This window comes from Dermacentor andersoni, chromosome 10, assembly GCF_023375885.2.
Source record: "Dermacentor andersoni chromosome 10, qqDerAnde1_hic_scaffold, whole genome shotgun sequence".
Taxonomy (NCBI): domain Eukaryota; kingdom Metazoa; phylum Arthropoda; class Arachnida; order Ixodida; family Ixodidae; genus Dermacentor; species Dermacentor andersoni.
In genome coordinates, this window is record NC_092823.1 from 110,126,315 (window position 1) to 110,146,872 (window position 20,558).

General features: G+C 44.6%; 2 protein-coding genes across 2 annotated transcripts in view; one reads left to right on the forward strand and one right to left on the reverse strand.

Moving 5' to 3' along the window:
• Window positions 1-11,803, reverse strand: part of LOC126544647 (uncharacterized) — a 37,750-nt gene extending 25,947 nt beyond the window's left edge. The window contains exons 1-5 of the mRNA XM_050192091.3: window positions 11,568-11,803; window positions 11,349-11,385; window positions 8,972-9,019; window positions 5,504-5,571; window positions 913-956 (exon numbers count right to left, since the gene is read on the reverse strand). Of these exons, the coding sequence (XP_050048048.1) occupies window positions 913-956; window positions 5,504-5,571; window positions 8,972-9,019; window positions 11,349-11,385; window positions 11,568-11,602 (232 nt within the window). The 5' untranslated portion in view covers window positions 11,603-11,803. The remainder of the gene's footprint in view (window positions 1-912; window positions 957-5,503; window positions 5,572-8,971; window positions 9,020-11,348; window positions 11,386-11,567) is intronic.
• Window positions 11,804-12,062: 259 nt separating this feature from the next.
• Window positions 12,063-19,233, forward strand: LOC126544648 (periodic tryptophan protein 2 homolog). The gene is made up of 4 exons (XM_050192092.3): window positions 12,063-13,414; window positions 14,436-14,681; window positions 15,814-16,132; window positions 18,180-19,233. Exons 1-4 carry the CDS (start codon window positions 12,206-12,208, stop codon window positions 19,166-19,168), a joined length of 2,763 nt encoding a protein of 920 aa, XP_050048049.1. The 5' UTR covers window positions 12,063-12,205; the 3' UTR covers window positions 19,169-19,233.
• Window positions 19,234-20,558: the final 1,325 nt, after the last annotated feature.

The following is a 20,558-nucleotide window of genomic DNA, read 5'->3' on the forward strand; positions in this document are numbered from 1 at the left end:
GGGACATGCGAGCTGCACATGCTAGGGCTTCTCTTCCACATGGGTGCATCTTGCAAGCTACATGACATTTTCTGTGTCATAATACAACCAAACAGTGCTTGCATGGGCCGTCTACAAAAGTGACTATGCCATCACTACGTCAGCAAATCGCCTCGCGAGAAAGCTGGCACTACAATTATGAAGAGGGTCTATTGGTTTATGAGGAATGCACCATTTGTAAAAAGACCATAACAGTGACTACACGACAGCATGCTGTCCATGTTCCATTTTGTATTACAACTGCTGTTACGAATTGTTAGGAACTAGAGATTCCTTTCATATCTTTCGTGTACTTTCCTTAGGACTCTTGCCTTGATTTTATTTTTATTTTGCAAAATTTGTTATCTTTTGAAGAATTTAGGCCCCAAGAAAGCATTTTATAGACTAAAGCAAAATTACATTCAACACCATGAAAACAAAATGTCTTCAGAAAAAAAGCCCTGCCACAGTTATACCAATACCGGTAACAGGCACATGTTTATTGTAATACGTCAAAGCACCACTCATAAAATGGAAGAGAGGCTTGCCCTAACAAGAACTTATTGTGGAGAAGCCAGCTTTCAACACCCCTGCTACAGTGTGCAGGGGCCTTGAATGTATTGACATTCACAGGCTCTGGACAGCACCAGTGTCGATACACAGAAATGTGCATGCATCTGTGAATGCGACACACAACGTCCAGTGACCGCTGAGGATATGCAGCGAATCTTAACACTAATTAGAGTTTTCACCATACAAATTCTACCTGGCAAAGATAGGCTCATACTACGCCCTTCAGCAATGCTAAGAGGCTATTGGTTAATATGGGCAAATATGGTTAGTTGATGCATATACATGTGTGCATCAAGGAATACTTGGCGCAAATCAACTCACCACAGCTGGAGCTCTGTTCTCCAGATAGTTCAGTCTTGAACAATCTGGAAGCACAAATTTGAACAATTATAGGCTTGTCACTTGACTGTACGATGCACAAGGCAGCTCTCATAACAGGAATTTTAGTATACTATAATAAAATTACTAGAATTACTGCCACGACTTAGCTACAAGAATCATGGTCAGAATTGATTTCTTCCAAGATTTAGAATGACTTTAGTGGCACTTCGTTTTTTGTTTTAGGCTCAACTGTGTTATGCTTTTAAATTCAAGGGTAACTAAGAGTCATTTCAGTTGTAATTTCCCATGAACAAAGAAACTGCTGCATTTTCTCGTGGACAACATTTGGACAGGTACACTCGCAATGGGAATATTCTTTGCAATGTTCTAAAAGCCTTTTGTGCCTGCGTACTGCTCAACAAAGTTACTACTACTCCTTAGTAGTAGTAGTACTTAGTAGTAGTAGTTGCTACTACTAGAGGTCAAACGATACTAACCATTGCCAGAGAACGAAATGACAATGAATTACTCAAATTCCGTGCCAAAGCCAAGATCCAGTTACAAGGCATGCCGTAGTGGGGGAGACTGGATTAATTTGGACCATCCAGGGTTCTTTAACGCGCACTTAAAATCTAAGCACAAAAGCATTTCCGCATCTAGCCCCAATCGTAACACGATCGCTGGAGCTGGGATCGAACCGCGACCTCGGCAGCTCAACACCACAGCCGCCAAGTTACTGCGGCAGATGACAAATTGTCCTCGAGTGTTCATACGAGAGGCAACAAAGACAAATCCCCATGTGCCGGTTCAATTTCAATGATAGCCCTGCAGGCTGGCACTAGGCTCTCACTGTATGCTCAGTTTCACACAAGAGAAAGCACTGTGGAAGTTACGTACGTGGTGCAGTCATGCAGGTCTTAGAGTTGTACAGCACAGTTGCTTATCATCAGAGACACTTTCCAGAGGATACCTACTTTCCATGTTTCAAATACAACGTGCAGACGGAAGGTTAAGCCAGATCGTGCAGTATTTGCACACTTTTGCAATTCCAGCAAGAGACAGACGCTAGTGGTTTGCTAGGCTGCTGGTCACAGAAATCGCTCGCCACAATGCCTTGCATCACGCATGCAATAATTACGTCATATGTTGAGACATAAAAGTAAGACAATCTTGCATCGAATTGTGTTTGGTGCACAACCAATCTTTATTTCCTTAGGACACCCTATGTTTAGATCGAGAGTGAGCAGCAGGAGCAGTCTCGGTAGCCTTCGAAGCATCGCGTGCTATGTACTTACCGTCGTGGGCTACATTGCCTAAAAGAAATAGTACATGCATACATTTACATATATATATACAGACATATATAAACAGTCCTTCCAATTTAACTGCAGGCGTGTTTATGCTCAAATGTGGTGCATTCTTTTTAACCCTATGTTTTGGCGAATGGGAAGCTCATTCACAGGTGGTACATTCGCAGCCGTGTTAAGCCAGGATTTAACGTTCAAGAGACAACTCTGATATTGTCTTGACTATCTGCATCACCAAAATGAAAATGGGACAAGTCGCCTCAATTGTCAGGTACACCAGAAGAAACTTAGCAATTACACCAACTTTGACAACAGTTCCCTGTTTGCCACGGGCTGCAATTTAACACGCAGTATTCAGTCGCTGCTAAAAGAAGCAATGAACTAGATATTTGTAATCGGGAAACTAATACAATTATGATAAATTTTAGCTGTACCATTTTACCATGAAATTAATTTATTTAATTACCATTTTACTATTAAAAAAATATTATGGGGTTTTACATGCCAAAACCACTTTCAGATTATGAGGCATGCCGTAGTGGAGGACTCCGGAAATTTGGACCACCTGGGGTTCTTTAACATGTACCCAAATCTAAGTACACGGGTGTTTTCGCATTTCGGCCTCTTCAAAATGTGGCTGCCATGGCATTTTACAATAGGGACTTCGTAAGCCAGAGAGGTCCTGAACCTGCGAAATGCATTTGCAGTTAGCACTGTTGCAGAAACACTTCAGCAAAAGGGGCTTCAGTGTATCCAGCAGAAGCAGCATTACAGGCAATCGAAGAGCCATCACAGTGCTCCCACTCCCTCAACGCCTTGCACTGCAAAGTGCTACGACAGAGAAAGGCAGTGCCTGCAGCGCTCGGCCTACTGAACCTCACGGTGGCACACAGTTCAAATTCGATTTGGATAGTCACATGAATGCCAGTACTTCCAATTTGGGTGCCTACAGCGTGCAGAACTCGGAAGCTATCCATCAGCTCATGGTTGAGCTCGCGGTGCCTCATCCCTTTGCTGTGGTAGAGTCTAGCAGATAGCTATGCACGATGCCCTTGTGCCAAACGCGAGTAGCCCATTTGCTTTCGCGCTGTCTACAACAATCGCACATATTTCCAAGGGTCAAACAAGCCTCTTAGCGCATGCGCAAACATTGGCGGCACACACATCGACTAAGCTATGGATGCCGCACTCGTGACTCGCATTGAAAGGATAACCAACGTAATGAGCTTCTTCCACGAAGGCAGGGCACCTTAGTGTGCTAATCGGGAAGCAGATGACCAATTTGTCACATTTTGACGCTTGGGCCCCGAGCCTCGTCACCCACAGATGACCACCTGAGCACACTTGTGCTCAGCAAGCCGCAGTGAGCGGGCTCGTCTCAGCGCTCCATGGCAGCTGCAGTATGTACGCTAAGCTGCAAACACAGCTGTGTGCACAAAAGGGGTGGAGTACGTGTTTGCACTCCAGTTTGGCCATGCCATGTGGTGCAGACTGGCTTTGTCCTGCACCAGTTTGACCAACGGACAGCAGCCACATCCAACTTGCCTTCGTATTGAGCTATGGCACTGCATGTGCAAGTCTGCAAAGCTGTCTAGCCAGGAGTGAGCACGTGCTGGCAAGAGACGGACAAATGTTCGGAACACAAATCAAAACAGCCCCACTGATGAAAAAGATTGTTTCGTATTGACTGAAATGAGCGCCTTATGCGTCATTAAACGAGGAGTTGCATATCTAATTCTTCAGAACAAATTGCAAAGAAGTGACCTTTGTCGTTCCCATGGGGCAAAACAATGACAAAAAAAAATAGGATGCCCTCCCATGCGAGGTATTTGTGTACACGGCTCCTTTGTCCATTTTTAAAGTAGGGAAATACAACACATCTTTTCTATACACATTTGTTCCGCGAAATACAACACATCTTTTCTATACACATTTTTTCCGCAACTTGCAACACACAGCTAAATCTATAGTGGCGAGTAGAAAATTGATGCCGTGGCCTCCGAGGTCCAGTGGCATGCGTTGTAGCCTGTTCTCAAAGGCCATAGTGGGGCAGCTAAACTTACGCCCCCAGCCAAAAGAGGGCACCACATTGCCACTAACTAGCAGTAGGATTTGCAGCGGCCACAGATACAGCAACTTATCACAGCAGCATTTCATTTTCGGAAGGGCTGCAGAAATTAAAATGCAGATGGTTAATGAAAGTTGCACTCGTGCAAAAGCCACCCAATTTGCAAGGCCGGCTATAGACGTCGCTCCCACTTCTCAGTGTTGCTGGTGTCTGGAATCCATTTCTTCAGAGATTGTTCAGATCGAGAAATTCTGCTTACGAAATTTCTACTGGCCTTCCAAGTTGCCGCTGTGGGTATAAACACTTCCGAGGACGAGCACGTCATTGCGCCATAAAATAATGGGTTCTCAAAAATCAGTTGGCAAACGCTTTACATTTTGCGTGGTTGATGGCTAGTTGAGTGCTTAAAGCCAATCGAAATTGGCGAGACTCGACGGCTACGACACCAATAAGCAGCGCGGCCAAAGCTCATTCCTACGGCCAGCCGGTGGGGCCAAGAGTTAGCAGACGATATTACGACAGTCGCACTTTCAGAAGTAGGCAATTATTATCGAAATTCAAAATGCAGATTTTTGCTTACTTCGGCCTGTTTACTATACAGAGTCAATAAATATACACAGCAACAGTAGGAAGAAGTGCATTGATCCAAACACCCTTCTTGATTGACATCACATATTGCCCAATAAAACTGTATGGGAATCTGTTAGATGACAAAATATGGCAGCCTCGAAAAGAGTGAGCAGGAGGCTGTTGTTGAAAAGCACTCGAGGGAAAGGCGACTTCGCACTCTGCTTGGGAGCTCCGCCAACATGTTCACAGCAGCGCACGCCATCTACGAACTGTGTTTTGACCAAGCCGAAAGGGTGGTTTAGGACCCCTTTAAGCTGCCGCACAAGCTCGGTGTGATGCCATGAGTTTTGTTTATTGATAAAAGTCGGCAGCATCACTCTCCGGCGCTTTCCAAAGCGCCGGAGAGTGATTTCAAAATACGTTTCCAAACAGCTTGGATATGAAATACCAGTGCCAAAGTGCTGGCACAGCTAAAAGACGAGACTGACCTTCGTTGTCCTCTTTCAATCATCAAACTATTACAGCGAAAGTTATCAGAACTGTTTTGAAAAAATGCTTCCATCAGTCTGAACTCGTGTAGCATTTCTGCCCCTCTGCCCTTTAACTGTCCCATTAAGCTCTAGTGAACTCTCACATAGGAACTTACTTGATCTGATGAGTTTCTGAGAAACTGACGCGTTTGTACAGTCTGCGACGCTCCGTGAGGTCCTCGGTCTGCAATGTGTAGAAAAGAGGAAGACTTGCATTGGGTAAACACCAAGACGTCAAACTTCCGCGAGTAGGAGTTGCCTGACCAAGCTTCACAATGTGCACAGCCAACATCAAAAGCCTGCAGACCACAGGAGCAGAGAAAAAGCTGCAACATTTCCACAGACTGGTGTTAAGATTTTCAGCCTGCATTGGTATATTCACAGTGCGCGTTTTAGTTTCTCTGGCTATAGTCACAAACTGCTCGAAATGTTAATGCTTTCTCAGGTACACTTTTGACACTGAATGTACAGCAAGTGGAAGCCACACAGAACTTGCAGACACACTCTGTTGCAAAGAGTTTAGGCCTTTTGTTTTGTTGCTATACATGCAAGTTTTCTCACCTTCGAACGTAAAGACAGACTGGCCTCATCTCAAGCACACGATTTCATCACGAGGGCCGCATCTACACTTTCCAGGCCATCAGACAAGCAAACAGCACTTGCTGTTTGCTGAACGACTGCACCACAACGAGTTGGGCAAACTGTCTTGCAGGAAAGCTAGCCTTACAGTTATGAAAAGGGTCTGTCACAAACAAAGTGTGGACGCTGCTACTCGAAAGAACACAAATACAAAAAAAATCTTCCATTTGCATATTCATTAGGGTGCAACAAGGGCAGAGCACTCGAAAACACATGGTATGTTGCCAAACATGCGAATTACTTGGAAACCATAAGACAGTCGTGGGATTCAGCACAAGTCAGAGAAAGGCAAAACCAAGCCATTCATGTTCACCACAATTATGCACTATTTCTCTAAGGCAACAGGGATACAGGTACTGACAATACCTGTCAAATTGAACTTCAAAATTTGTAAGAATACTGTGGAAACAGCAACAGAAAGAAGGTGGCAAAACCAGTTTTTTTGTGCCCCGATACATACACACTTATGAAAGACGATCTAGGTGCAGGATCCAAAATTTTTTGCTCAGCACCCAAGTAGCAGCAAATTCAAATTAGCAGAGATTAACAAACGACACAGTGGTGTTTTGATCGCAGCGACTTTGTTGTTGCCAATTTCATCTGCTGCAGGAAGATGTCCTAATTAACTTCAAGCAGATGCATTTCTCGTATTTCGCAATTGGAAGACTTGCTAGGTTGTACAAGCCCGAAAGATAAAGCTTATGGGAAAATACGGGAAGGTCGGCAAGTATGCGAAGAACAACCAACGAAACAATGTTTTAAAGGAACACTGGAGGCAAAAATTTAGTATATCTACACAAGTGCAGCGAGATGTCCTAAGCATTACTTCTGCAAAGAACAGCTGTCGTAAGCGAGAAAGTGACCAATGCAGTACTAAACTTGCTTCATTGCAGCAAAAGTTATGGAGACCAGCTCGGCAACAGTTGGTATACATTTAATGACTGATAAGTGAAGTAATGAAATTCTCAAGTTTTACGTGCTAAAACTATGATCTGATTAACTGGTACACTGTAGTGGGGCACTCCGGATTAATTCCGACCACGTGGGGCTCTTTAACGTGCACCTAAATCTAAGTACACAGGTGGTTTTGTAGTTTGCATCGTAACATGGCATTCCCATGTGCACCAGCGCCCCCAAAACATCGCAAATATTTGTATTGTATTGTATTGGGTTATGGCGCATAAGCAACTCAGGCTATCATGCACCAAACACATGGTTATAATTTATTTCAAAAATTGGGTATCCTCGGCGAAAGTCCTTGTCCGGACAAGGACTTTGAGGAGCCCAACAAATCAAATGGAGACCTCAGCCTTCTCAGGACTGAGAAAATGGGTGAGGTGTATCATAACATGCGTGAAAAAACTGGGTAAGAATTTTTAGAATTAGTATTTCTGTGATATATTATATTTCGTTTAGGATCGCCGAGTCTTTCAAAAAACTAAAAACAGATGAAGTTCCTACAAGTGGGTTATCTCTTAAAAGTAGACTGGGATGGAAGGGAATGTGGTCATTGTAAAATACAGTAAAATATTTTTTCCTTCGCCGTTCGAGTTGTGTGCACGAGAATAAAATGATTTACAGTGAGTTCATCTCCACATTTCTCACATAAGGGTTTGTCTTGTTTTGTCAGTAGAAAGTTATGTGTTAGGTGTGTGTGTCCGATGCGCAGGCGGCATAAAATTACTTCTATAAAACGTTCCCGATGCCTGCATGATCTCTATTCTCCCAGAATAGGTTTTACTAAATGTAGTTTGTTATTTTCTTCGCTATTCCATGTACACTGCCATTTTTCTTTTTTCTTATTTTTTACTAACTTCATGCAATCTGCATAGGGTATATTTACAGTACTGAGATCTTTATGGCAGGCTTGAGCAGCACACACGTCAGCTCTCTCGTTGCCTCTAATTCCGTGATGGCTTGGTATCCAACAGAGCTTAATTTCGTGTCCTTGTGTTGGAGCAGTTATTATGTTATGGATTATATTTCCTATTAAAGGTTCCCTTACATTTCTGGCTTTCAGTGCTGTGATTGCACTCAGCGAGTCCGTGTAGACAATGCTGTTTTGAATGTTCATCTCGACTATTTTTGATACAGGCACCGAAATGGCATAACATTCGGCTGAGAAAATTGACGCGCACTGAGGCAACCTCACTACCTTTTCCCATTTATCTTGCACTACAGCACTTTCGACGTAAAGTGATGTTTTAGAACCGTCAGCATAAAATGCTGTGTATTCTTTGTACTTTTCGTCTAGCGCCGAAAATTCTTGTATTATATGCTCACGTGGAGTTTGCTTTTTACGAAATTGTGTCAGTGTGTAGTCACCTACACTGGGAAAGGTGTGCCAAGGTGGCAGTGGTTCAGGTCTCTGGGCAACATCAGGCAGTGTGTCTAGAATACCTAATTCCTGGCAAATTTCTTCAAATTGGAGAATAAGAGGTCTCGTCGCATTTGGTTTGTTAAAAAGCTGCTTAGACGGGCACTTCGTAACTATGGAGTAGCAGAGATTTGTGTAGAATGGTTTACATCAACATACACATGAAGATTTACAGCACGAAATACACTTGGCCTTTTATGTTCCTTCAAGCAACTAGACTAGCGGGGGAGCCCCAAGCTAGGCTAGTGGCCTTACGTTAAACATGATGAATACCACGAACAGGACAAGCAACATGAACAGCATAGATGTACTGTCCTGTTCATAGGCAAGGCGCCTGTCCCGCTTGCATCACTTTTTCAGTCTGCAGCGATTGTTACAACGAACTAGACTAGAGTCATGCACTCACAAGCTGCAATTTGCAAATTGGCTTAAATCCCCATATTAAGTCTTGCCAAAGTACAACACACCACACGCACTCCTCATGGCATCCTCTGCCAATAATCACTTCCATATGGCAAGTCATAACAAAGCGCTAAACTGACTAACACTAATATAGCGAGGGTCTCACCACGTTTGAGTCCACACTTTCAAGGATCGGTCGGGCAGGCTTCAGGATCTGTCAGAAACGAGCCAAAGATAATGGCGTAAGTGAACCCTAAGGATAAAATTCACATAAAGAAAGCCACTTCAAAAGCAGGACAAAATTACCAACAGGCTATATATGGACCACAAGAAAAATAGATCCACAAGAATGAGAAGTTGAGCAGGTTTGTATAAGTACACGGTTGGCACAGCAGTGCAGGAGAGAATAATATAGACAAGACAATTGGACAGGCAATGGCTTCAAAATAACAGATCGAATGTTGGCTTCAAACTAAACATTTTAAGTCAGTGCCCGTGTTATGTTGTCCCAGTTTCTAGTCTCTCCTGTTATGCAATCCACAAAACTTGACTTAACCATCACCAAAACCTCAACCAAAAAAATATCTTCATTTGCTTCATGTGGGCCCATCCAGATGCAACAAGGAGTCAAGTCCGACCTTGTGCTTGACAACTACTACAGTCCCGCTACAACACAGCTAAACATTAACAGATTTGCTGTCAAGTCTGACATACCCACTTGTTTTTTGGGTTGGACCCCCCTAAATTCATATGACACAGAAAGGTCAAACTAATGGAGAAAATTGCAGTCCTGCTATCAAAAACTACACACGAAAGTGTTGCCTTTCATCACTTGAGTGGTTTATAATTGACACAAAGCGTCAGTCCAGGCATTAGTGCTGTAAATGCGGATACAAACAGGACTTCCCATGTACACCACGTTTCCCGCTGCCGTGCAGGTTAGAAGTGCGCACATAGCCCTTTAATTCATGAACTATGACGGACTTGTGATACGCGAGTCAAATTTGCAAACATTTATTGCATAACACTGTCAACACTGCTGACAAAAACATTTTTAATGTGAAGGTGGTAGGAAGGCGCTTTGTGTGCATTCTAGCGAGGCACTCATAAGTGCAGAGTAATGAAATAGACTTTCGAAAAGGGTTCTACTTATATTGAGGACGACGCAACGAGCTAAGGAAAGAATGATGACATTAAGGTATAAGAAGAGAGCAGATTGGGTGAGGGAACATGAGTTAATGACATCTTAGTTGAAATCAAGAAATGGGCATGGGCAGGACATGTAATAAGGAGGGGAAGATAACCGATGGTCATTAAGGGTTACGGACTGGATTTCAAGAGAAGGGAAGCGTAGCAGGGGGCGGCAGAAAGTTAGGTGGGCGGACGAGATTAAGAAGCTTGCAGGGACAACATGGCCACAATTAGCACATGACCGGGGTAGTGGGAGAAGTATGGGAGAGGCCTTTGCCCTGCAGTGGGCGTAGCCAGGCGACTAAACCAGGCATGCAACAATTTTTTTCGTATAAGAATGAAATCGCCAGCCGAATGTACATGAACACATTGACTGCAGCAGTCATGAGAAAAGCAGGGGCATTATTTTGCTGTTGCTGACAGAACGCAGCACGTCCAACATGCCGTGAAACATATAGCCGGCGAGTCGACTCCGGTTAATACGACCCTCGCGGAACCGCGAGGCTTCGTCAAGTATCTAAAATGTAAAATTAACGAACAGCAGCAAATACAAGCGACGCCATGCTGAACGGACGAAGCAAACCGGTGAATATGTGGGCGTGGCTACACGAAACGAGTGGCTTCACGGGTGGATGGAACGTCGGCCCCTGAAAGAAAAATCCCGAGCACCGCCCGCTAAATTGACGTTTTGAAGCTTCATAACCGCTGCACGCATAAGGAGGCGGCGGTTGTGTTCGAAATAACCGAAGCGGCATGCTTTCTCGTTCGAACTAAAGTTTTCCTTCCATAGCCAATGTATGGTTCCTAGTCGGAACGTCCCAGTGTGAGCTAAATGTCGAACCGAAGTCGACTGTAGTGCCTTTAGCAAAATCGCCGTGTGGTGAAGTAATCAACATATGAGCCACAGCGGGTAAGAAAGGAGTTGTATTTACGCTTAGCTCTGCTTGCCGCTGCCGGGCAAAACCGGCGAAAACAACCTGCGTGCACTAATGTGTACGAAGTGACTGATGGGAATATACTAAAACAGCTTGTGACGGGACATGGCTACGCAGGAGACTGCGGTGCTTGACGAGCACGTCCGTTATAGGCAAACGATCGCGACTGCACGAAATTCACGTGCAGCAGACCGTAAATAAGGTGCACTGTAGTAAAGCAGTATAGTGCCAATCTTCGGCGCAGTCGCATCGATGGCTTGTGCAACAAACCCTTGAGCTTCACAAGACAAAAACAGCAATAAAGAAATGGGTTAACGTTTAAACAACAAGGCGACTAGTTCTCGGCAACATCGGCGACAACCTTCACTGGCTGGGCCCGTCAAATATCCTTCGAAACAAGTCACTGTAGCAACTCACCGAAGAACGCCGGCGTGACCTCCGCGAAGTGACGTCGCTAGAAGAAACGGAAAAGAAAATATTACCAATGCACACTACCTTCTGGCGCAAGCCTCAGATAGCATAACTAACGGAGCTTTATTTTTCTTTTTTTTTTTTTTTGCGCGCAGCTGTTAATGGTTCTCCTAAACTAACTATACGTGATCGGGGACAAGTGGAATAGAAATGTCGCACGCTTACGGTTCTGTGTTCTCGTCGCTTGCGCGCTCGGCCATCGCAGGTTATATGTAGTGACGCATCCAGCGTAGCCAAGGCACAGCGCGAGAATCGATTATGTCCAGTGAACCCCGCACATTCAGCAGCACTGAAGCCTGTGCAACAACTGCAATGCCGCTACTGTCCCGTTGTCCGTTAAACACAACACGACCGCCGATTTTAAAGAAGCGCCAACAGATGGATCACGTGACCTATCGCGGGCGTCACCATGCGCGGGACCACGCGCTACTTTCGTTACGGGTGTTGTGTGGCGCTACTAGTTAATTGTAAATGTTCTGCTTTGACAGGCTTTAAAAAACTTATCAAATTTCCACTATGTTGAGGCATGCGTTAAAATGTTGCTACATATTTGCAGTACGTTATATTTCTTTTGTCGTCCCATTGTATCACCTTTGCATGACATAGGTGGCACAGCATGCAACCACGACGCTGGCGACACATCGTAGTGATCGTGCGAACTAACAGTAACATGGCGGCGCCCATAGTGGAAAGCACGTTGCGACTTCGACGTACGATTATAGTGCGATGAAACTTGTGTGTATTTCTCTGACATCTGTGTACCGTGCTTATATTCCGTACCGAGAAAAGCCCCCGCTGTGACGATGAAGTTCGCGTTCAAGTTTTCCAACCTGATCGGCACGGTGTACCGCAAAGGGAACCTGCTGTTCACGCCGGATGGAAACACTGTTGTAGCGCCGGTCGGCAACCGACTCTCGCTCTTCGATCTGCGCAACAACAAGTCAGAAACGCTGCCTATCGAGAGCCGTTACAACTTTACCGCTGTCGACATCGCGCCCTCAGGCTTCCTGTTCATCGCCATCAACGAAACCGGCGAAGCCCTGCTATGCAGCCTCGTGTCGCGAACTGTCATCCACCGACATCACTTCCGCAAGCCCGTGTCGACGGTAAAGTTCAGTCCCGATGGCAAATACTTCGCTGTCGCCAAGGACAACTCTGTCTTTGTGTACCGCACGCCCGGCTACGCCAGACGCGATTTCACGCCGTTCGCGCTGGAGCGAGTGCTAAATACGGCCTACGACGCGGTCACGTGCGTTGAGTGGTCCTCCGATTCGCGCCTTCTCGCTATCGGCAGCAAGGACATGTCGGTCCGGGTGACGGCGCTTCACAAGATGAAGAACTTCGGCATCAACACCTTGTCCAGCCACAGCGACATCATCGTCAACTGCTTCTTCGACAAAGACTCCGCAGATGTCTTTACTCTCAGCCGAAACGGACAGCTGTGCGTTTGGGACGCGTCTTGCGACTTGTCAGGATTCGTTATCGCAGACGACGCGGCCTCGTCGTTGTCGAGCAGACGACGGCGTGCGGCGACGTCAGAGCATGAGGAAGGTGACGTTGAGGACAAGGCAGGTGACGTCATACCCGACGATGACGCCGGAGGTGACGTTGAGGTGGAGAGGGTTCGGTACCACCGAACAGGGAAGCACTTCCTAAAGGATGCGCTTAAGGTGGAAGGAGGACAGCACATAAACCTGTTGGCAGCATGCTACCATGGTGGAAATCATATGCTGGTCACCGCCTTTTCCAATGGGTCATTCCTGCTGCACGAGATGCCCGACTACAACCTGATCCAGTCCCTGAATGTTTCGGACCATGAAGTCACAGCAGCATGCTTCAACCCTACGGGTGACTGGATTGCACTGGGAAGTGGGCGACGGGGACAGTTGGTCGTCTGGGAGTGGCAGTCAGAGTCGTTTGTTCTCAAGCAGCAGGGGCATGCCAACAACATGGCTTGCCTCGCATACTCTCCTGACGGTGCAAATCTTGTGACTGGAGGAGATGATGGCAAGGTCTGTTGTCTTCTCTAGAGTCAATTCATCATCATTATTACGGCACTACTTTGTTTCGCCAGGTAGTGATGGCAGTCGAGACATCGTTTCCATGTTAATTAAACCTAACCGCACATGACTTAGCAATGTCAAAGATTGGGCTACTTGGTTCTGCATGATTCAGAGCACAACAGTGCAACTTCTTGGACAAGGACAGAAGCAAAGAATGCAGACAAGGTGTTGAATGTCAGCCCTTGCCTGTGGTACTTTGGTTTTGTCCTCATTCCAAAGTCACGCTGTTATACTTTGAATCACACACATGACCGCAGGCATGTGACAGCGTTCTTAGCATCATCCGTGTGTATGTTACAAATCAGTATCCGGAAATCCCTTGATGACCAATACATCGAAGTTCAATGTCTTCCACTCACGTCAAGATGATCATCATCATTGACTGATCTAAACTCACAGTATTCTTGTTGCAGATGTCAAATTCCGTTATGTCAGAAGGCAGTTGAAACTTTGGCACCTTCAATAAGTCATCTCATTCATAGCACTTTTTTAAACACATGAAAAAAAATTATTGTTAGCAGAAACATCTTTTCATTTCTCATAAACACATTTTCATAATTATTAATTTTCTTTACATTACTTTCATTACTGTATTGTTAGGCTTCATATTTTTGTAAAACACATTTTATTTTTCCTTGTTAGTAGTAGCGTAGAAAAGCATTTTTTTGTACATTACTAGATATTCCTGTTTGTGAGCGTTTTTGTGATATTATTGTATAGCGCTGCTTTAATGCATATCTGATTGTTTACTACTTATTATAACTTGTTCCCTACCAATTGTATTTCTTGATGGTTTTTTTTTCCCTGTTCTTGCTGCTCTAATACTCTTTATGTAGCCAAGAATGATTGGAGGTCCCCCTGGCAGTTTCTCACTCTGGGACCTTCTGATGCTGTGTATAATATATAAGCTCGCTTCTTGCACTTGCAGTAACAAGCAATAACATTCAACTTCTGTTACGTTGCAATGCAGGTGAAGCTGTGGAACACAGGGAACGGCTTCTGTTTTGTGACTTTCACGGACCATGCCGCCGGAGTGGCTGCGGTGGCCTTCACTCAGAACGGCAAAGCCATTCTCTCAGCATCTCTCGATGGCACCGTTCGCGCCTACGACCTGAAGCGGTACCGCAACTTCAAGACGCTGACGGCTCCGAGGGCTGTCCAGTTTGCATCTTTGGCTGTTGACACAAGTGGCGAGGTTGTCTGTGCAGGCTCACAGGTAATATCCTCCATCCTCTGACTGTTGTCGCTTTGATATTTGTTTAGGTTAGGTTAACCTGGGCTAGAATACCAAAGGTTAGGTTAGGACAGTAGAGGCAAAGATCAATTAAATTTCGGGCAGCGGCGAATTGTAAAGTAGTAGCAGCTTCCGCATCAAATTTTACGCCCTGAAGTACACACAAATAGATGCCTCATGAAAAGTTTACAAAACTGGACGTTTTTGATACCAGAACTGCCAGAAGCCTACATTGAAGTCTGCGAGTTTTTCTTGTCTATCATTTAGGAGTTTCCAACAGTCTTGTCATGTAACATTTTTATCTTTTATGCTATGACCAGTGATGTTTTTCTTGCAACGGGTCCTTTTACATGTATCTATGGTGCTTTTTCTTTTTTCTTTTGCTAAACTACCAATATTTTTGCAGTGATCATCTATATAGCACTTTGCTAAAGCTCTATTTCATACAGCAGCCATTCATTCTCGGAAAACGTGTTTGCAAATTGGCTCTAAAAAGCTTGAGGGGCTTTTGTGTATTTTTTTAATGACAGTTAGCACCTAAAATGACCCTTTGTTCCTGATGGTCAGCTGTCTTTTCTTAGACTAGTTGATACAGGTGTGGTACCCAATTATACACAAATAATTATTCCGGCCGTAAATAAATATAAATAAATATTTTACTATTTGATATTGTATACTTAACATTCGTATTTAAGTCGTATTCGAAAAATTTGACCTTTGCCCATCTTTATTTACAAGTATGAATTAAAAAGAAAAAAATCAAGCCACTCCTGAAGTGAGCACATTGTGCCTTCTACGGACAACATCTTGGAAGTTGTACGGCATATATTGGCTGCCACAGCATCCGCACATGGCTTTTTAAACCAACAATACCTCCAACTCAACAAATTTCTGGCTTTAGTTGCCAATAATCTAACCAATCAATCTTTCTAATAAATCTCCCAGCAGCTTGGCCTAGTAGTTGGCCCACTTGGTGCCTACTGCGAGACATAATTGTCACTAAAAGGACATCCATTTAGCTGCAGTTATGTCTTCCAGCAGCAGATATATGTATTGCGAAACCAGCACTTGACTGACGTTCATCATCTGATGGTTTCTGCTCAATTTTTTGCAGGACACTTTTGAGGTGTTTGTGTGGGCGCTCCAGACGGGTCGTTTACTTGACGTCCTAGCGGGGCACGAGAGCTGCGTCTCCGGTCTCGCATTTGGTCCTGGAATGGAGTCTGTCCTGGTCAGTTCATCCTGGGACAAGACGTGTCGTGTCTGGAACCTATTTGCGGAAAAAGGCGGTGGTCGAGAGGCCATTCCGCTGACAGCGGATGCGCTAACCGTTGAGTTTCGGCCCGACGGATGCGAGTTTGCCGTGGCGACCCTGGATGGCGCCATTGTGTTCTTCGAGCCACAGGGAAGCAGTCAAGTGGGATGCATTGAAGGTACTGCCAGAAACAACTCTTAGAACTTTATTGGCACCAGATACTAGTTAGTGCCTTAGATGCTCGGCCTGTCTGGCAGCTTCCATTTGTTAAACGCCTTTTGAAATGCCATGGAAGTAAAAGTGGGCTGTTTCTGATTGAACAATTACCTTTTCCAGTAGGGTAGACGTGTGAGCCACCGAGTTTTTACTTATGTATGACAAATAGCACACAACCTGAACAGACAATAAAAAGGCATTTGGCTGTCCCATTGCATCTTTTCATTGTATGTTTCATTTTGTGCTCTCTATCGTCACTAACTACCTACTTGTTAAGAAACCTACCATACAGGTCATGGTTTGCTGGCAGGCTACCAGACTCTTATTAATCATGGCAAACAACCAACAGCACACAAAGAACCTAGGGTTGTGCCTTCTTTGCGAGCTAGTCACTGAAAAGATAGGCAACAGTGTCAGGCAACATGTCAGTCCTACTTAGCAATCCTAGAAAGGAAACCAGATATAAATGCCATTTCACACCAGAATATTCAGGAGTATGTTTTATTAACTACATGACTATGAAGAAAAATAAATGTCTCATAGTTATGTCAGTTTTCTTTGTTCATTCATTAAATATATAGAAATGTTTGTGTTTCTGTGTAGCATGTGGTTTTATTAAATTTTTTTCTTTTTTAACCATGAACTATCAGTATGTCATTCTGTTAGAAAGGAACTTTGTATTGTGAGAATAATCTAAGCATTTTTTTGGTTGAGATGTCGATATGTACACCTTAAAACGATTTCCTTTGGTGTATTGGTTCACGTGTGAACAGTGTATTCACAATGTCTGCTGCCAAATACAATAGAGGCAGGGGCCTTTGTCAAGCTTCTGGAACAGCACTTTTCTGCCCTTGTCCCTGGCATTTGTACTGTTCTTCTTGTAAAGAAGCAGGCAATATGGAATTTACATTATTTTCAGAAATGCACGATATTTGTGTACAGTGCGTTGGCCTTGTGAAAATGAGGAAAATAGCACTTGCTCACAGACATATATAATTATATGCTATGTGTTCTTGCAGAAATAAGAGTAGCTGAAACTCGATGCTCATCTGTGTGACTCTTGTCTAACATGGCCCATTGTTGTTTCTTTTGCTCTCAGTTGCTCATGATAGCTTGTAGAGTTGTTTCCTTGGGTGACATGACTTCCGTCCTTGGAAATACAAGAGAAAATGTTTAACATGCGTCTGTAACTCACAAGCGTTTGTTATACTGTCAAAACCTGCAGTAACAAAATCTCACAAATACAAAATTCTTGCAACAGCAAAATATCTTTGTATCCCTGGCGAACGCGCATCGGATTCAGTGTATTTCATCTCTCTCGACAACGAGCTGTCGCTGTACTACAATCTTGCATCAACTAAATTATCTAGAATGTAACCCCGCATATTACCTACTCGCTTAGGGCTAGTAGCTTCCAAAATGTGCTCAAATGCGATTGCTTTGCACTAAAATTGCGTGAAATACCACCACATTACACTTGAGTGGGCGCCATTTTTGTTTACAAAAACAACCAAGCGCCGGAAGCGATCTCATGCGCTGGAAACACGTCATTGCCACCATCTTGTTCGTTGATCGCCCGTTTGAAGCGACACACATGTTGCTACCAACATGTGACAACAGTTTTTGCACACCTAGTACAATGCGTAATGTGCGCCTCGGCGAGAAAAATACAGCGCAAACAAGGAAATCCACATCCCACCAACATGGAATTGTTTATGGCGCTTGAGATGGTGGTTGAAGCATCGCATCGAGTTCCATGCATTGGGTAGTGATTGAGCGATCGTCCAAGAATGCCACCCGACAGGCATCGCTTCTGGATTTGGGAAATGTTTACAGTAAGACGCTCCCTAGACGGTGCCCTACAACTTCTAGTGTATAACCAAAATTTGAAATTAGGCATGGTTAGGGGCTCTTTAACTACAAGGATTGCTGGAGCCATCAGTTCACTTCTTTTTCTACTGTGCATTGCTGGTCTCAGCAACTGTGGCAATCTGCTTATATCTCTGCAGGCAAACGTGACTTGTCAAGCGGGCGGCGAGACACGGACATCATCACAGCCAAGAGGCTGGCCCAGACACAGGCATTCACCACCCTCTGTTACTCGGCTGACGGCGAGTGCATTCTCGCAGCAGGCCGTTCCAAGTTCGTCTGCATCTACCATGTCCACGAGCAGCTCTTGCTCAAGAAGTTCGAGGTGACGTGCAACCACTCGCTTGACGCCGTCGACGACTTCATCAGCCGTCGGAAGATCACAGAGTTTGGCAACATGGCGCTCGTCGAAGAGCGTGCTGCCTCGGAGGAAACCGCTCTTTCTTTGCCTGGTGTCAAGAAGGGTGACCTTTCAAGCCGCAGCTTCAAGCCCGAAGTGAAAGTCAGTGCAGTGTCTTTCTCACCGACGGGACGGGCGTGGGCCGCCGCAACCACTGAGGGGGTGCTCGTTTACTCCCTTGACAACGCCCTGGTGTTTGACCCTTTCGAATTGGAGCAGGGCGTGACACCTGCAACTATACGGGCAGCGGCGCGAGAGAAGGACTACGTCCGGGCTGTTGTGGCGGCATTTCGACTCAATGAAGACGAGTTGACTACGGAGGTCATCGAGGGCATTCCCGTTGGACACATTGACCTCGTGTGCCGGTCGCTGCCACAGGTTTACGTTGAGAAACTGCTCAACTTTGTGGGTGCAAAACTGGAGTCCACCACGCACGTGCACTTCTATGTCACGTGGATCGTGACGCTGCTGAAAGGTCACGGCGAGGTGTTGAAGGAGAGGTCACGGAACATCATGGCAACATTGAGGACGGTGACGAAGAATGTGGGGCTGAGGCACACAGAGCTGTCGAAGGTTTGCGACCACAACAAGTACCTGCTGAGTTACATTGAGACGCTTCGCAAGTTCAAGGAGAAAGAGGGGAAAGAGGAAGGGATGTCCGAAGGAGGCAGCGAGGACGATGATCTCGATTCTCAAATAGACAGTGCAGACGAACTGATGGTGTCGTGATTGGAGCTGTGGAATTCTGAGGTCATTTCTTGTAAATAAATGTTTCATGATCACAGCATTAACAACTATTGTTGCATCGATGTCACGTGGGCATTTGAGAGCTTTGAATCGATAGTATGTTGACTCAGTGGTGAAATGGCATTGCTACATGGGCAGCTTTGACAACTGTCAAGTCAATAAATAGCCTGCCTAGTTGATGGAGTTGCATGCAACTGTATCAAAATCGTGAAAGCCTTTGAGCAGACGGCACGGGTGCCGTCAGCAGCGCGTTTACAATAGTGCAACATTGTGTTGACAGAAAAATGATAGCCAGAAACTATCTTCCTTATAAATGTAACTTATCGTTTGCACATACAATAAACGTTAAACTCAAGCCACGATAGAAACACTCAGCCAGCAGCCCTTCATTGCCAGAGCACTCAAAACAACGCTGACTACAGTCTGTATATCAAAAGAATGTGATGATAATTAAAATTAAAATAATAAACTATTCTAAATGTTTAGGAACTACAGCAATGAACATGTACTGTTTAAAAAGATGTTTAGATAACTTTCAAGACTGAACACTTTTAAAGACGCAGAACCTTGCGATGGAAGCGTCGCAAGCGCTTGGCGTCAAATTGTTGTCCACTGGGTTCGCCATGTAGCGGCGATGCAACTCACTCAAGTGCGGTAGTGTTCTGTAGTTTCAAAGGCAACTCAATGGCCATTAAAAAGTGCCTGTGTAACAAGCATTATAAGTATCATGTTCAACTAATCAGGCATTGATTAACCTTAGTGAAAAAAAATTCATGAAAGAGCTATCGACATCTGGTCGTCTGGAAAGTTGGCTTACTTGTGGTGCAAGAAACCTGCGGTAATATCTTTTAAAGTAAACGCAAGCTTATACATTTGGTCAATTTCTTCAACTATTGGAACTAAATGTGGGCTTTTTGCAAGTGCAACTTGGCCTTATATAGTGTACTAAAAATTTTTTTAAAGTTCACTTTTGTTTTTCTTGCACCAGACGGTATCACACAGGAGAAGAGCGGAGAAAAATGCATTGTGAATTATATTCTTTCTTCTATAGGGCTAGCATTTGGAAGCTGACAAAAGTTGTACACTATCCTACAACAGCAGCAGCAGCAATTGATAGCAAGAAGGCAGATGTAACCTTTAGAAGACAGAAAGAGGGAACCAAACCTGCAACCTCGTGTGGAGCAGTGACTCAGTTTTGGGTCCAGAGCACAGTTCTCTTGGTTACACCATGACCACACATGTATTTGCACATTTATAGATTTAGCTCTTTCGTACTGCACCACAAATATTAATCAATTTGACTGGAAGCCTTTTACACACTCAAACATTTCTGTTGGAGTTCTACTAGCAATGTCAGGCACCATCTGAAATG

Excerpts from the sequence above, each read along its gene's own strand:
- LOC126544648 (XM_050192092.3), top strand. The coding sequence starts at position 12,206 with ATGAAGTTCGCGTTCAAGTTTTCCAACCTGATCGGCACGGTGTACCGC. Across the intron at positions 13,415-14,435 it reads CTGGAGGAGATGATGGCAAG|GTGAAGCTGTGGAACACAGG; the intron begins GTCTGTTGTCTT and ends GTTGCAATGCAG. Across the intron at positions 14,682-15,813 it reads TTGTCTGTGCAGGCTCACAG|GACACTTTTGAGGTGTTTGT; the intron begins GTAATATCCTCC and ends AATTTTTTGCAG.